Raw genomic sequence first — 16,925 nt, 5'->3', positions numbered from 1 at the left:
ATATATATATATGTTGTCATATAAGGGGCAATTGAAATTCCAAACCACAAAGGCAATGCAGGGAGAGAGAAAAAAAGAATCAATCTTTCATGATTTTTTTTTGTTTCCCCCAAAGGCTTGGCAAGAAACCAGGGGTAATATTTTTGCAACTGGGAATGTGTGTTTGCTGAAGAATATTCCCACATTCAAGTCAGCATCAGGGGTCCTCATCTTGTTTTACTTTCAAAGGTAGAGAGAGTATAACATTAACCCCAAGCAGGGGAAAAGGAGAATGCTGTGCTGTAATTCTCCTTGGGGAACAGGAATAAAGGGATTACATATGCTTGCATAATGGAGAATTTCCTCACTCGGACAAGACAAAAGACTTCATTGTGTTTCACCAGACACTTGAAGCCCTGTGCCTCCCACTTCCAGAGGCCAAGCAGCCAGATCATTTTTTTTTTTTTAATATTAAGCCGCTAGATGGAGTTTCTAAGAAACCGGCCACGAACTTGCTTCCATGAAGAGATGTAGGGAAGATACTAAAGACTTTGGCTTCTGGACCCCGCCCTGTCTTTCCTCTGAGAAAAGTGAGGTCATCCCTGAAACACACAGTGTATTTATTTTTTTTCAAAATCACTAGCTTTGTTTCTCCTCTGGGCTTCGAATAAATGAACATTTTCTTCCTGAAAATGCACTTCTTTTGCCATTCTGTGAGACCAAAAGCATCCATATCCTAATGAATACTGCAGAGCAGTGAAGTATAACTTAATCAAACATTCAGTTATTTCCCCTGGGTAGGTCTATTATAAAGTAACTTCAATGATGTATGCATTTCGTTAGATAAAATAATAAAAGTCTCCATTTCCTGAGTCATCCATGATTTCAGTTTGTCAGCAGATTCCTCTCAGATGAGATCTGTGGAGACCATGTTCTCAGTGATGGATCAAATCTCTCACTGAGGAAATTGAAATGAATTCAGCACCATCTTGGCTTTCAGGATCCCCTATCCACTTTCACATAAAACACAGAAAAATTGTCAGATTTCCTAGTTGCAAGAGGCAAAGTATGATTTGTTTCATCGTTTTCTCAGAGTCTGACCAACTATAGGTGTGCAGCCTGCTACTCTTGAATGGTACAGTGTTATAACTGGAGATGAAATTAAGATTATTTAACTTGTCCCTTTTAAAAGCATATTTTAAATACATGCTGTTCTGTTGGTGATTATTTTCCCACTTAAGTATGAAGTGATCAAGAAGAAATTAAAGTATTTGATTTGCACAGCATTTTGAATTTAATTCATTCAGGAAATATGTATTTATTGAGTACCATGTGCACAGGAGCTGGGAAATAGCAGTGGGCAGTTTTGAAGATAACCCTTGCTCTCTTGGAGCCCCTCAGAGGACAACATAGGTGAGCAACGGAGACACCAGAGAGGACAGCACGGAAGGACTGACATTCCACTAGCAGAGGAACAGACTGGAAAGGAGACCGGAGAGACCAACAGGACTTTAGAAGCCATCCTGAGCTAAGGGAGGAGAAATAGACATTGAAGGTTCAAGTAGTGGTAACACCTGCATTTGTTACCTGTTGCTGCATAACAAAATGATTCAAACCTTGAGTGATTTCAACACCAAATTTCCTATCAATGCTGGGGAGAAGGTGGGCCTGATAGACTCCTGTGTCCTCCTACCACATGGGTTTCTTTGAACCCCCAGGTGATGAGAAGGTGGACGGCAGCTCTGCCCAGGGCACAGGAAGTCTCTGCTGCTCCCTCCCACTGAAGTTCTTTGAGCCTTTATTTCCCATAGGTTTGGCGCTGGGAGAGCTCCGGTCTGATTGGCTACAAGTTTTAGTTTGCTATTAGTGAAACGATCCAAAATGAAATGGGCCCTTATTCTTGCTTCTGTTTTTGTGCAGTTGGAAATCATTCCAAGGAAGCCAAGTGTCATGGAGCACACATGCAGGATAATCACAAGTTTGACCCAAACCTGGGCAACTTAGTGATAGAGAGAGACCTTGTTTCAAAATAAAAATGGGTAGAGGGGGTAGGGGCACAGCTCAGTATGAAGGCCCTAGGTTCAATCCACAAATTGCAAAAAGAAAGAAAGAGGGGAGATAGGAGGAGGAGGAGGAGGAGGAAGAGAGGAGAAAAGAAAAAAGAAAAAAAAATCATTCTGGCAAACAGCGGTGTGAACATAGAAGAAAGTGGTGGGAAATGAAACAAAAGGGCACAGAGAATGATTATCAGTACTCGTTGAACTGGCTGCCTAAGTCTGGTGAAGCACAAGTTTTCTGATTGCAGGACAGAGCTAAAAACCAGTCCTCCCAACCTCAACGAGTGAATCATCCAGATAACAGAGATTGTGATGGGCATGGGTGTGAAATTCCAGCCTCCTTTCATATTATTTTCTCAACTCTCTAGACCCAGCAGGGGAAAAAACGAGTTAAGAGAAGAAAATGGGTAAATTTCTCACTGCCACTCCAGCGATGTATGCTGGGGGCGGAGTGGGAAAATGATCATAGCAAAAGGGGAGTCTTTCCAGTAGCTATGGTCTCCGTGGGAACTTGCAGGACCTCCCATCTGCGGAGGCCACCCAGGGCAAGTCACACGGAGCCCTGGAGTCCATAGGTCCAGAGCTAACTCTTCCCCAGAAGGAATGGCCCACCATTCTCCCACAGGTCTGTTGGGAACATAACCAGAAACCTTTGCACCATGCAACCAAGAGCCAGTTATGCTCTCCATGTCCAGCAAAGCAGGGCCCCACCCTCAAACTAGAATTTATTTTTTCCCCCAGTACTGGGAATCGAACTTAGGACCTTGCACTTGCTAGGCAGGAACAGTACCACTGAGCTAAATTCCTAGCCCAAACTAGAATATTGTTCTCAACATGTATGTGTTTTGCATTTAAAATGTGTCTGTCCCAACTACTCTAGGGAAATCTTACAACAAAAATGATAGAATTACTAAATACAGATGAAGGTTAAATCTTGACCATTTATACAGATCAAAGGAATCTGGGTAGCTAGGCTACAAAAAATTATTTCAAATAAATTTTCTCAAAATAATTTCATATGTTTCAGTTCTTTTGCCAAAACATACATAGTCTGAAATCATGCTTCACTTTTGTGAACTCAGCTGAACTTAACAAAAGCGTCTTCCCTATACGGCATCATTCTAGGCCTGGAAATGGGCACCATCTCCTTCTGTCGCTATCATAAATCCCATATTTCAGCAAAGTACTGACTTGGATTTTTTCTCCCAAAGTGGTCCCTGCCGCCTACTAAACAAAAATAGTAATGTTTAGACTTTATTTCCAGTCATGTATTTGCATTTGTTGAATTCAAACTTTCACGGATATTCACCATGACTATCTTCATGTACATCAAGAGGGTGTATAGTAGCATGAGAGCTGCTGGTTTAAGGACAGTCAATAGTTACAAGACTTTTTCTCTAAGACCCTAACTCTCAGACAGACAGGGATAATTTAAAGCCATTCTCATAATGCATTGTATGACTTTCATGCCTTTGTCCTGTAAGACAGTGGATGTGGTACCATAAGATTTGCATATCATAAAACCATTGCATGTGAAGTCTATGAGTTACCTTCATTGTCACGTCCTCCTCCTAATTTTATCATAAGGAAACCGAATCCCAAAGTGACCAACTAGCTGGGGACAGTATGCCTGGCACACAGGTCTTTGAACCTTGGTATGCATCTCTTTCCACTTGACTCCTACCATTGGAGAGAGGTTTTCAGAAAATTAGTTTTATTTTCTCACCAAAATCGTTTGGACCACAGGTGGGTCACCCAACTGCTTTCACTCATTAGCAAATCTGAAATTAACACCAGCCTCGCTGTGATCTAAGGAGAACTTGTTTTTAAAACTCTTCAGGCCTTTGAGACTATAAAGAAAGTGGTAACTAGTTACCAGATAGCCTCAGCCTTTCGACTACATTTTTTTCCAGGCAATGATCCAGCTTTTTTTTTTTTAATCATTGTGGTAAAACACACACACACACACACACACACACACACACACACACACCACAATTTGCCGTCTTTACCATTTCTGAGTGCACCGTTCAGGAGTTTTAAAATTCACATAGTTGTGCCTAATTCCATTCAGGTTTAGTTACTTCTCTTTACAACTCATTTTTGTCTCTCACTTTACGCTTCCGTGTTTTCCTAAGTTTCTGCCAAATATCTTTGGAACATATATTTTATTATTCCAGGGGTCTGTCTGGACGAATCCTTTCCTTAGGGCTTTTATTAGAAACATCCTCGTTTAAATTCAAAAGCAGCATCATGACTGCCTCTCAGGTAGTCTGGCCTGGCGCTTGTAGAACCCTGACAGAAAGCCCTGTCCGTTTTTGTTCATAGCGGGTAGGGACGGAAGGAAGAGGGCAAGAGGTAAATTTTCTGTTAATTTTGCAGCTCTTCCTCGAGTGAAACTTCTGCTTCTAAGTGTTCTGGAAACAGAGCCTGACGAATATTTGCCTTTCTATGTCATTTGCTGTTATTTTGCCTTTTCGCTTGGTGTTTTCTTTAAAAAAAATCAGTAAAAGTAATGAGCTGTTGTGCATTATTCATCCGGTGTGTAAACATCACGCATTTATCTGGGGCTCCTTCTTTCCAGAGCTTGCACTCGACAGCGCATGTTGAGCGGATCTTTCGAAGGGCAACCAACAAAAGAAAGGTCCATCCTCAGCGTGCAGCACCACATCCGCCAGGAGCGCAGGTAACCGGGGAAGACGTCCTGGGCGAGGAAGGAGGGTGCTCATGCGCGCCACAACCGCCCCATGGAGCCAGGTTCCCGCCAGGGACTGTGTTCTTTCCACTGATGGTAACAATAATGAAACTCAATCCAAATCAGAGATAAAACAACAACAACAACAACAACAACAACTTTATTTCAAAGTCTTTTTCCTTGGTGATAGCCAAATTCTCACTTTTAAGATCAGAAGGGAAAATTCTAAAATCTTGTGAGGTGGGATCAAAGGCATTTAGAGAGGCGCTAAGCTCTGGCTGTAAAAAGAAGGGAGACAGTCGTTCACGAAGTTATATCAGAAAGGTTGTTAGGGCCGGGGATTTAGCTCAGCGGTTCGGTGGCCTGCCTTGCAAGCACAAGGACCCGAGTTCAATTCCCGGTACTGAAAAAAAACCAAAAACAAAAAAGAAAGGTTGTTTGTTTGTTTGTTTTCATCATAGTCATTGCTTAAAAGTCCAAATTTGATCTTGAGATGCGTTGATTATAATTGTTTTAGGTCACTGAGACACGGATCAAACAGCCAGAGGATCAGCAGGGGGAAATCTCTTGAAACTTTGACTCAAGATGTAAGTTATAAGCACTGCTTTTGGATTTTGGTAATATGGTGATGAAAATATTTAAATGTCTGCTTAGATGATTCCAGTGCCTCGGTCTTTCTGTCATCTTGTCACATCTCCTTAGGGCTTCATACTAGAGGGAATCAGAAAACAACAGAAAATAAATTACATGGCCAGGACTGAAAAAAAATGACTGCTAGCTAGAAAAATCCAGATACCCCAAACAGAGCACGTCTTAATTAGGAGAGTAACACAAATATGTGTGACATCTTTGTTTCATTTGAATGAAACTAAGGAAATTTAAAGCATTTGATAGGAATGATTCACGTTATTAAATTTGAATATTTACCAGGTTCCAAATATTGTGGTATGTATATATAGATATATATAGATCCACTATGTATAATTTCAGGGCTTTGCATATTTAAAATAATTTGTCCAGAAGAATTCTTCTGTTAAGGACCACATAGAACTTGCCAAGAATATTTTTTAGACTGTAGGTTATTCATGTGTTTATTTGCTGACTCTAGCTATTCATTGAATGTCTTGTGTGCTGGGACCTCTTGGAAGTGCTGAGAAGAAATGGATAAACACAAAACAGATTCAGCTGCTCTTCTGGAACTTACATTCTCGAAAAGGAGACAGATGACAAGTAAAGAAAGAATGAAATTTCTTGGAGTGATCTTTTTAAAAATTTTCCATATCTCTCTATTGTGTAAGACATTTGTGTTGTTGTGGAAAATAAAATAAAGTAGGGCAAAGGAATCACAGGAAGAGATTTGGTTCCAGTGCAGGCCCAAGCTTAAGCCTGGCCTCGTAGCTAGGAACATAGCCTCGAATGTTCGTAGCCAAGGATGGTGCTTGGGAAAGGAGAGCTGGTCTCAAAGAAAGGTGGCAAAACCACAGGAAGTGGTCTTCTCCCCGTCGTCTCTTATTTCCTAAGAATTTCTGGAGGATGCAGTGTACTACATTTGCTTTCACTCCAAGATCTGCTGTCTGTCCTTAGTAAGTGTCCCAGGCAAAAATGAGCACAAGAACCTGGCGATGAGATCAGCTGCTTTCACCCAATCTCACACAGGTCTGGTTGGCACACAGTTCTCTGTGCACTTTTATTTTTTAAATCCAGAGCCAGAGCTGAATCTGGCTACTATATATGACTGATACGGAACTTTGATCACGTCCAAAAGGAGCCCTGTGCACTTAGCTTCATACAGAAGTGTATGTTGCCTGCAGAAAATTGCCAGGAGAAAATTCAGAGGCAACATTGGTTGTGAGAGCTTACTCTCCTTCAACATGATTCAGCAGGAATCTACCATTTGCTGACGAATCAAATTAGAGCATGGATTTTAAAATATATCTTAAGACATATTCAACAAAGGTCCTGTTTGAGCAGTCTCAATTCCAGAAGTTACTTCATCACAGACATTATATATTTCATACAAATGTATAACAAAATTCATCCCCTATCTTCTCCATAGAGAAATGTCACAGGGTTCAGATCATTTTATAAAACATCCTTCTAATGTCTTTTCTGCCTTAATTAGAAACATGTAAGTTATAAAATCTTACCATTTTCACTTATTCCCATGAATTCAAGGTACAGAGAAGTGGATCTAAAGAATGCTTCTTGTAAAGTCCATGGAGTTACGTGAACAATGGCTTCCCTCCTCCTACAAGAGTCTCGCCCAGGTCTAGGCTGTGTGATCTTCCTGACCCCTGCCTGCCACTTCCAACTCAGTTCCTGCTGTCTCAGCTCCTCTGCCCTGGCATTGAGGTTCCCCCCAGCCCTGAAGACCACATTTTGGCTACAAGCCAATACCTACACCCTTGCCTTCTAGTCTTCTGCCAGAATAGCACATCCATACTGAATCTACTTGTCTTCTAGCTTCTTCAAGTGTTTTTTTAAAATTATTATTAAAACACACAGCATCCACTAATGTACAGTACTTACTGATTTTGATTTTTTTGCTCTCTTCCCCTGATTAGTCCATCAGCTTGACAAATACAGGGATTGATTACGTGTTGTTTTTTTCCTCCTGCCGTATCTTCAGTGATAGAATAGCACCTGGCACATTATGGAATTTCAATAAGTAAAAACTGAGTGGTTCTAGAGGAAAAAAATGTCCTTGCTAAGATATTTATGATCCTTTAATTATACATATAATACTTATGTATTATAGCTCTACATTCCATATGTAATAGTTGTATATGTTATAGCTACATCTCCTACGTACACAAGATATGACCAACAATGCAATGAATTTTTAAGATTTTTAAAATTTATGATAGTAAAAGATGTGTTGCCATTAATCCTTCTCAAAATACTCTGTCTCACTTGAAGCATAAGTATCCTATTTTTCTTGGAAATCTTCTTTTGTGAGAGTTTTTAGTTGTGCTGTCATGGCTGCCTTGGGTTCCTGAACTGATTCTGAGTATTTACCTTTCATGGCCATTTTGACTTTGGGGAAGAGCCAGAAGCAGCACCGAGCAAGGGCCAGGAATTAAGGAGGACGAGGACACGCTGTAGTATTTTATGCACTTGCCTTCCTGTTGGGTGGCATCTGGCAGCTGCCCTCACCATATTTTTGATGGCAGCTTGCAAAGATATTCAAGATGAAGGACTTCTACAACTGCTTCAGCAAGAAGGCTGAGATAAGTGTGTTCAAAACAGAAAGTACTTTGAAGGGGCTTACTAGTGATGCATCTGTTATTGTAATGGTTTTTTATTTAAACATTCGATGTATGTTTTGATTGCACCACATATACACGTACGCATCTACCTTAATTTCAGAATTTTAAGAATAGTGACACTTTGGCCTTGCAGAACTCTCCCACTGTGACGTGTCTCCTCTTCTCTTATTTCTAGCATTCCAGTACAGTGAGGTACAGAAATGCACAAAGAGAAGACAGTGAAATCAAGATGATTCAGGAGAAAAAGGAGCAAGCAGAGATGAAAAGGTACAGGCACTGCTGTGGTCTGCGGTCCTTGTGTTGGGTGACGGGCGGCAAAAGTGGCCTCACTCTTTGCCAATGTCCCTCTCAAGGAAAGTGCAGGAGGAGGAACTGCGAGAGAACCATCCGTACTTTGACAAGCCGCTCTTCATAGTGGGCCGGGAGCACAGGTTCAGGAACTTCTGCAGGGCGGTGGTCCGGGCTCGCTTCAATGCGTAAGTGCACTCCCTCGGCCTGTAGGAGAAGAACCTGTGGTCCTAATGGGGACCACAGAATGAACTGTGGGCTCCTTAACTGGGCACCCGACCAGGGGAAGACAGAGGTCCTGAATAGTTCGCATTTGTTTGTAGGGGACTTACTTTGACAAACCCTGTGACACCCATTTCGACTGTGCATTTTCACTGTTGCCTGGTGGGTTCTTACCAATGTTATGAAGTCCGTGTTTTCTTTGGAAAATACTAGAACCAAGGGAGACTGAATGACATGGGGAATGCCACTGTCCATTTCTTCTATCAGACTTGTGTTTCTCTGTGATCAAAATGCTGGAATTGATCTGTTCCAGAATCGTGAAGTAGAAGGAAAGTTGACTAGTGCATCCACTACCAGTGGTTATGACCCCGACCAGTGCCTTGACCTCACCAATGTGGAAGGAACGAGAGAAAATGTCCGTAGGGTGAACTGGATGACCATGTATTTGTGGTTTCATAGGCAACCAATAGATGAGATGAAGTTTGTCAAGTGTAACTTTAATACCTGCAGACATTAAGAGTCTCCAAGAAATTATATAGCTTCCCACTGTCCCCTTGTATAATCGGGCCTTCTCTGATGCCATCTATTAAGTAAATTGATCTCCTTTGTGGATAATTTATTATTGGCTGGATTGCTCCCAGCTTTTTGGGGACAGGGTCTTGCTATACAGTCCAGGTTGGCGTTGAACTTAGGATCATACTCCTCTCTGAGCCTCTCCAGTGCTGGCATTAAAGCCGTGGGCCACCACACCTGGCCCCATACATCTAACTTTAAATAGATAATTAAATTTAACTGAGGTCATTAGGTTGCACCATGATCCAATATAACTGGTGGTTTCCTTGTAAGAAGAGGAAGTTTGGAATCAGACCCACACTTCGTGAAGACAGGTAGAGGCAGGACAGCTGTCTACAAGTCAAGGGGACAGGCCTGGAATAGATTCCACCCTCACAGCCCCCAGAATAAACAACCCTTCTGACACCTTGGTCCAGGACTTCCAGCCTGAAGAATTATGAGAAAATAGATCTCCCTTGCTGGGGCCACCCAGGAACCCAACCTACTTCTCCTAACATCACAGCCTGGCAGAGACCCCGGGGTCCCTTGGTGTTCTCTGAGGCCCCACCTCCTACCAAGAAGGACTTTCAGGTCTGCAGAGGCTGAGGGCTTTGCTCAGGGACCCCAACCAGCGTATGGCTCCCTCCTGATTGTCGACCTGTGGTTCTTTCTGCCATTCTCGACGTGCCTCCCAATTTACAGCACCTAAGGGAGAATCATTTAAACCTTCCCTGAGTTTCCACAAAGTACAGGAAGAAGATGGCAATTTAGAAGTTGGTGTGATCAGTGCCAGCACAGGTTTTTCATCTGGAATTATCCTGTTGTCTGCCTGCACCTTAGCATCAAATTGCCCATTCCCCACCTCTTGTAGTGTGGTGTAATTCTCCTTTTGTCAGCTGGATAGACTGATGAAGACTTTATTTCAATTGGGAATACAGGGAAAGACTGTCAGACCTCACTAAGTAGGCACATGGGCTTCCTGCAAGTAAATGTTGTAAGTCCCCTCTCTAGGAAAGTCTGTATAATTTATCCCACAGCTACCCGTAGGCAGAGCCCAAATGTATCTAACTACACAGTTATGAAGAATATCCTTCTACATCCTTGACAGCAAAAAATTTTAAATGAATGATTTTAGGTGAAAGTCAAAATTTGATTTTGTGATACCCCTGTCAAGAATTTTTGCATGCAGCCTTGAACCCTAAGATCCAGGATTCTGAGAACTACAATACTTTCCATAAGCAGCAGATGAAAATTCTTTTGATTTTGGCTTTTATCCAGTGTCCTTTGCCTTCCAAAGTCGCATAGCTACCATATTGTATAAGAGGCATTTTGTAGAGGACGTACAGGAGATTTGAGGCAGATGAGGTATTTGTAAATACTCCACTGCCAAGTTGTTAGATGCTTACTTTGTTGGAGAATTTTGTATGCTTATTCTCTTTTACAGATCTAAAACAGACCCTGTCACAGGAGCTGTGAAAAATACAAAGTACCATCAACTTTAGTAAGCACCATAAATTCTTTTGTGCACTTTTGAAGTACTCATGCTTTATGCCACCTAAAAATATAGAGAAATTCCCTTTTATTTTCTTAATATCATACTAGATAATAGATAACTGGGAACTCAGTTTCAAAAATACTAGTCATGTTAACGGAATCACAGAAGCCCCGTCTCTGACTCCCAGCCGTGTCTCCTGGAGCATTCGTGTGCCTCAATTTTGCTTGGTCTTTGGCAGCGATTTGCTGGGATTGGTCACTTACCTGGACTGGGTCATGATCATCGTAACCATCTGCTCCTGCATTTCCATGATGTTCGAATCCCCTTTCCGAAGAGTCATGCACGCACCTACTTTGCAGGTACTGCTGCTGAATCTCAGCTCCCAGTCAGGTGGTAAAAACATTGACCTGCAATTTTTCTGGCTATTGTGATCACGCTGCCTTTTGCCCCTTTTCAGATTGCTGAGTATGTGTTTGTGATATTCATGAGCATTGAGCTTAATCTGAAGATTATGGCAGATGGCTTATTTTTCACTCCAACTGCTGTCATCAGGGACTTCGGTGGAGTAATGGACATTTTTATCTATCTTGTAAGTCTCTGGTTATTTCCTCAATGTAAAACGTAATGGTTTTGCCAAATCTCCTGAATCACGTGGTACAGGAGTGACCTATGTGAGGCCTGTTGCTGTAACTGCTGTCTTAATCAGATTTGATGGTAGTCCATTATATGCAAATAAGGAATGGACATGTAAAAGCTAAAGAAAAACCATTAAAGTATCCTTGGATAATTGTTCAAGTACATCAGCCACAGTCTTGTATAGGAACATGATGCACACGAATAAAATTTAAAACAGCAAAATTAGTTTGCATCCCACATTTCCTGCATCTCCCATGACACAAAATGTTTGAATCATATAAATGGTGTCACTGATTAATGAGCATGTTGTTCCTAAAAGCAAACTAAAATCTTTGTGGTTGGACCTCAATCGTGATTCTAACACACAAAACACCTGGTTATAGCAATTTCCCATGTAAGTATTAGTCCCACTAAACAGAAACCGCAAGAGTAGAGATTTTTTAAATCTATGTGAAGAAGACCTGAAACCAATGACTTGGCAGGCACAAGGGGAAATGCAGTTAGTAGCAGGGAGTCTTGCTGATAATTACTAAAATAGTAGTGCACTTGATAAAAAGGCGCCTTTATCCTTTTACACCAGCAGAAGCACCAGTACAGAAAGTTAAAAAGAACAGAAAGCATTGGGGTGCTGGGACACAGAGTGGGTGCCCCCATTTCGTCCATGCATACATGAGGCTACTTTCCTTGGTGGCCCCCCCAGGTCCAGGGTTGGTGCATTGTTTAGTTAACAGACTGTGTCACATACCTGTGTTTATCCCACGTGGTGCGTGGAATCCTTGCTAAATGAGAAGCTGTGGCTACTCGGCTCTCAGAAAATGTAGTTAGTAGTTCAAAAACTGTACAGGTGGTAGAGATTTTTTATTTTCTGTCTAGGTGAGCTTGATATTTCTTTGTTGGATGCCTCAAAATGTGCCGGCTGAGTCCGGAGCTCAGCTCCTCATGGTTCTTCGCTGCCTGAGACCTCTGCGGATATTCAAGCTGGTGCCTCAGATGAGGAAAGTTGTTCGAGAACTTTTCAGTGGCTTCAAGGAGATCTTTTTGGTATGTTAGAGCTACCCTCGGCTTCTGGTTCACCATAGTCAGACTGTTAGGTAGCTACTAGGGGGATAAGGGAGGCTTTCTGGTCAAGGTCCAGTCTACAATTTTGTATATTCCCAAAGAGTTGTCCAGGCAACAGCAAAGTATGCTACACATCCAGAAACTTCACCCAAGGGGGACTTCTGGCATCTCAGTTCATTCAACTTAATGAACGTAAACTAATGAAAAGCACAGTGGGGGGTGAGCCCAAAAGGTGTGTCCCCTACATTTTTCATTGTTCATCTTAATTTCTACTCTGAGTTTCAGTTTCCTCATCTAGAAATTAAGGCTAAGAAACATCAAGGTCATCTGCCTTACAAACTGGAATAGAAATGAACTCAGGGGTTCATCATCCTGTTCTCTGCGTCCTCTTACACATATGGTTTAGAATTTATCTCCAGATCTGGGGATTATTAATATAAAATGACTTGAAAGCTATAAACACAGGTCTGCCCTACCTAAGCAACCTCAACATGCAGTAAAGAATAGTTACAAATGTGAAAAGCAAGGGGACAACATTCCTTTTGGTTGAACAAACATTTCAGGGTCTTGTAAAAGAATAAGGCTTGGGATAAAACAAGGAGTAAAAAGGCTCATTTCCGGCAAGCTGTCACAGAAGGATCTTGACTTTCCAAAAGAGTGATCAAAAGTTAATTTTGTTATAAGTGAGTTTGGTGTGTGCATGATAAATGTGGATTGATTTACATAAGCTTATTTGTCTTTCTAGAAATACACCAGGGTGAGACATTAGCTGTAGTCATAGCCAATATGAAGGAATTTTAGGCATAGACTGTGATGTTATTAGAGGCATATAGCTGCTAACATATTTTTTTTAAAGATGTGATGAAAACTCCTCATTTTCTTTACTCAAAACCTCAGAACTGTGACCTTTCACACAGCTGGAAATGAAGGAACACAGACTTTCTCTGGCAGTTCATGTGTGTGAGGCTCGGGACCATGATGGAGATGGCCAGGGAATCTTGTGGCTGACTCTTGATGACGTTTCTGCGTACCTTCAGGATGCCTGGGGCACACATTTAGATTTTTCACCTGTCCAGATAGTTTGCTCTCTGCCACTTTCCTCTACTGACGCTGAAGTTTTCAGCCAGCAGAGGGAGCAGGAGTTCATTACCAGAGTTGCTTGTCCAGAGGGAATTACCTGAGCCCTGCGCGCCCAGCACAGACACCGCACTCAGGAGAGAGCAGAGCCGCTGGCCCTAATTATGCCCTTCTAATAAGGACAGGATATGTTTTGAAAAATTCAAACACAGTGTAATTATCCAAGTATTTTTCCTTTATTCCATTAAGTAAAATAAAGCAAAGGGTTGCTTTCAAAATCAGAAAAGTTCTAATCATATAAAAAAAACATATTTTCTCTTTTAAAAATTTTTAGCAGTGTATGTTTGCTATGTATGTTAGTTGCTTTCATATTGGTGTATTGGTACACGTACATATCCCATCTGTTTTTATTTTTTAATGCAAAATATTTTTCCATTTGACATTTCACTAAGCCTAATAGAATAACCTATGGTGGAAAATGTAAACGATATTATAAAAAAAAAAAAACCTATGAATTTTATATAATGTGTTCTAGAGGCGGGTGTTTGTATCATGATGTAAACCAAAACTAATGTTTACATTTTATCCAGAAGTTTAGTATTTCACCATTTTCTTTCAGGTCTCCATTCTTTTGCTGACATTGATGCTTGTCTTTGCAAGCTTTGGAGTTCAGCTTTTTGCTGGAAAACTAGCCAAATGCAATGACCCCAACATCATCAGAAGGGTAAGATGCCCCTATCTGTCTTCTGAAGTAAAAGTTAAAATAGTTTGCCATTCCTTGGAAAGTGTATGGGACCAGTGGCTGCGAAGGCTATTTTGAGATCCCCCCAGTGAACACCTAAGAATTCTCTTCCCTCAACTCCTTGGGCCATAAGCATAATATTCCCCTGGTGAAGATTTATACAGTTAAAGCATAGCTCAGAGAATCCCACTCCTCCCTCGTTCCTGTACCAATTTACTGTTGACCTCTTGAGCACACTCACTTAAGATTCCGACTGTCTACAGTTGAGAACCTCAGAAACTTTCCCTCACCTTCCTTAACTCCATCCTGCCCCTGTTTTTTATTATTCGTTGTAATAGCACATGTTTTTGATACATGATGAATACAGCACATCCTGGGGAGTTGGTGCACATATATTTCACGTCTTCATCTTTTCACTTTCTCTTCGCTTCTCCCTAAATCTGTGTATCCCTTTCCATTTGCAGAAGGTCTATCTCCTTGTTTCATATCATCTATCTTTTGTTTTGACCTTTAAATCATTTGTATTTTCTGTTTCTCGTGTAAGAGAAATCATGTGATATTTAAATATATGTGTCTGATTTATTTCACTAGGCATCACGGCCTCAAAATGTATCAGTTTTCTTCCAAGTGACTCAAGTTTGTCCTTCTTCGTGGCTGAGTAGTACTCCACTGTGTTTATTACCTCTGTCCCTTCATCTGTTGTCCATCCTGCCTACGTTATCACAGAAAATTCCCATCGGCAAACAGACCCCCTGCAGAAATGTACAAGAGCAAAATTTGACTCTCACACCCCTTTTTAATTTCTTCCCCACTGTCCATATCTTTCCTGTTAGAAAACAGGGCCTTGACATTAGTTCTCAGCTGCCAAGTCTTCCTCTTTAGGACCCCAAAAAGATGCAAACTTGAACACCTTCCCCACAGAGCTTCTCTTCCTTTTGCTTGTCCCATGAAGAGGGACTTACTGTGATCAAACACATGCATTGCCTCTTGGTAGGTTGGACAGCTCTCCCTCATATGAGCAGTGAGGGACTCGGGTGTCTGCACTTGGTGAATCTACCCTAGCTGTGTCTTCAGGGTCTTCTGTTTTCTGCTGGCAAGTGCAGACAGCCAGCGCTATCACAAAGGGCCGGGGCTAAACCTGCCCATGGCACATACAGCTTCAAGACACTTTACCCTGGCCAGAGTGCAGCCTCACAGATGGAGGGGAGGGCTGGGGTTTGTTCAGTGCCATTCCCTGGAGAAGAAGGAACGCGGTTTGGTTATCAGCTGAGCTGCACTGTACCGTCCCCATTGTCCTGTTTCCCGGGATCCCTCTCTATATTATAAGTACAGTACTGGTGCAGTACTTGTTTAAACAAGCAAAAATATCTCCTCCTCCCTCCAATTAAAATAAAACCTTAGTTCAATTGACACATGCTTCTCCAAAAGGCCAAAGAAAGCTGAGCTGTTATGTACTTCCAGAAAAGATGGCTAATATAGATTTCATATTATAAGAATTACTCATCCTATAATGACTGTAAAATACAGATAATATCTTTGTCCACTCAAAACACATCAGAAATTATATTAATATGAGGACTTCAGGAAGTACCGGTCTAGGGAAGATAGTCTAGAATTCTATAAACCTGAGCAGACATAGCAAGGAACAGAGTGTGAAGGTCATGATGTACCGAATCAGTAGATGTAGGAACAAAGATCTGGTGCATTAGTCCACAAGCTTAGGAAAGGAACAAGTTATTTTAGACTCACACTAAATAGAAGCCAGAGGATAATAACAGCATTTCAACACGGGGCCTGCTAGGCAGCCTGGATGACTCAGTCATTAATGATGGCCTAGGAGCGTGGAGATGTTACATGCTGTACACGGGCCCAGCCTGAGCGGAACACGGGATGGGGGGGTCTTTGGGGTACACAGAGCCCCTGGGAGATGGCTAAGGGCACACGGAGAAGCGTTTACTGCTTCAGGAGCAGGAAGGTCTGTGGACAGCCCAGAAGAAAAGCCCAAGGAGAGAGTCACCCTACAGAGCACCAGCATCCAGCTGGACCAGTGCAACCTCAAAGTAAGAAAGGACACTCATGTCCTTACATCATTTCTAATCCCTGTGTAAGAGCCCCAGCCACGAATATCATGTGGAGAACAGGATTCTATCTCCAAGTTTTGGTCCATCTCTCTAAATGAAGAGACCAACTCGGGGGCAAAGGGAAACCAGATACACCAGCATCTGACCACCCAGCTCACATTAAAGACTGAGAGCCTCTGTTGTTAGGCCAGGGTTTCAGCGTTTCCTGTTTCCACACTGTTTTGTCACATTTGCCCTGACACTTTCCTCCTCTGCTGCATTTCTTAAAACCAGACAGCGGGGTCAATGTAGACAGACATTTGTGCACGGCCCAGAGCTCTGTCCCAAAGCCCTGTAAACAGAGGCTCAAGTTACCTTCTGACAAGTAATTGTAGTGTCCAAGGCCCCATAATTGGTGCAGTGACGCAGGCACTGGAAAACTAGTTAGGTCACTGCCAGTTTTACAACACTCTCTGTCCAATCGGAATCTGTGTTTCGTGGCCCGGCAGCTATAATATAAAGTCAGCTGTAAAAGGAAGCAGGCATCACGCACTGTCTTGTGGGACCTTGTGCATCCGGTGGGGTACTGCGCTGGGAGGGCGACGGGGGTGGGAGGACTTGAGCTGAGAAGGAGCAGCGCTCCTAAGCAAGAAAATAGAATAATGAACGACACTGGGGTGCTTAAAAAGGAGTGTTGGTGCAAATAAGAGGGAAGAACGTGAGACGTGGGAATAGAGGCTCCACATTCGAACCCTACCCTAGCCTGGCCGCCCCATCCCTCAATCTAAGTCCTC

General features: G+C 42.1%; 1 protein-coding gene across 3 annotated transcripts in view; it reads left to right on the top strand.

Annotated features, from left to right (window-relative positions):
* Positions 1-16,925, top strand: part of Nalcn (sodium leak channel, non-selective) — a 320,341-nt gene that overhangs the window by 266,575 nt on the left and 36,841 nt on the right. For all 3 annotated transcript variants that reach the window (XM_019204611.2, XM_010604620.3, XM_010604618.3), the window contains 9 exons: positions 4,621-4,722; positions 5,249-5,318; positions 8,176-8,267; positions 8,354-8,476; positions 10,507-10,563; positions 10,796-10,916; positions 11,015-11,146; positions 12,067-12,234; positions 13,949-14,053. In XM_019204611.2, the coding sequence (XP_019060156.1) occupies positions 4,621-4,722; positions 5,249-5,318; positions 8,176-8,267; positions 8,354-8,476; positions 10,507-10,563; positions 10,796-10,916; positions 11,015-11,146; positions 12,067-12,234; positions 13,949-14,053 (970 nt within the window). The remainder of the gene's footprint in view (positions 1-4,620; positions 4,723-5,248; positions 5,319-8,175; positions 8,268-8,353; positions 8,477-10,506; positions 10,564-10,795; positions 10,917-11,014; positions 11,147-12,066; positions 12,235-13,948; positions 14,054-16,925) is intronic.

This window comes from Fukomys damarensis, unplaced genomic scaffold, assembly GCF_012274545.1.
Source record: "Fukomys damarensis isolate Sample0158 unplaced genomic scaffold, DMR_v1.0_HiC HiC_scaffold_6, whole genome shotgun sequence".
NCBI lineage: Eukaryota > Metazoa > Chordata > Mammalia > Rodentia > Bathyergidae > Fukomys > Fukomys damarensis.
The sequence above is the reverse complement of the archived record's forward strand: the minus strand, read 5'-3'. Positions and strand labels throughout refer to the sequence as shown.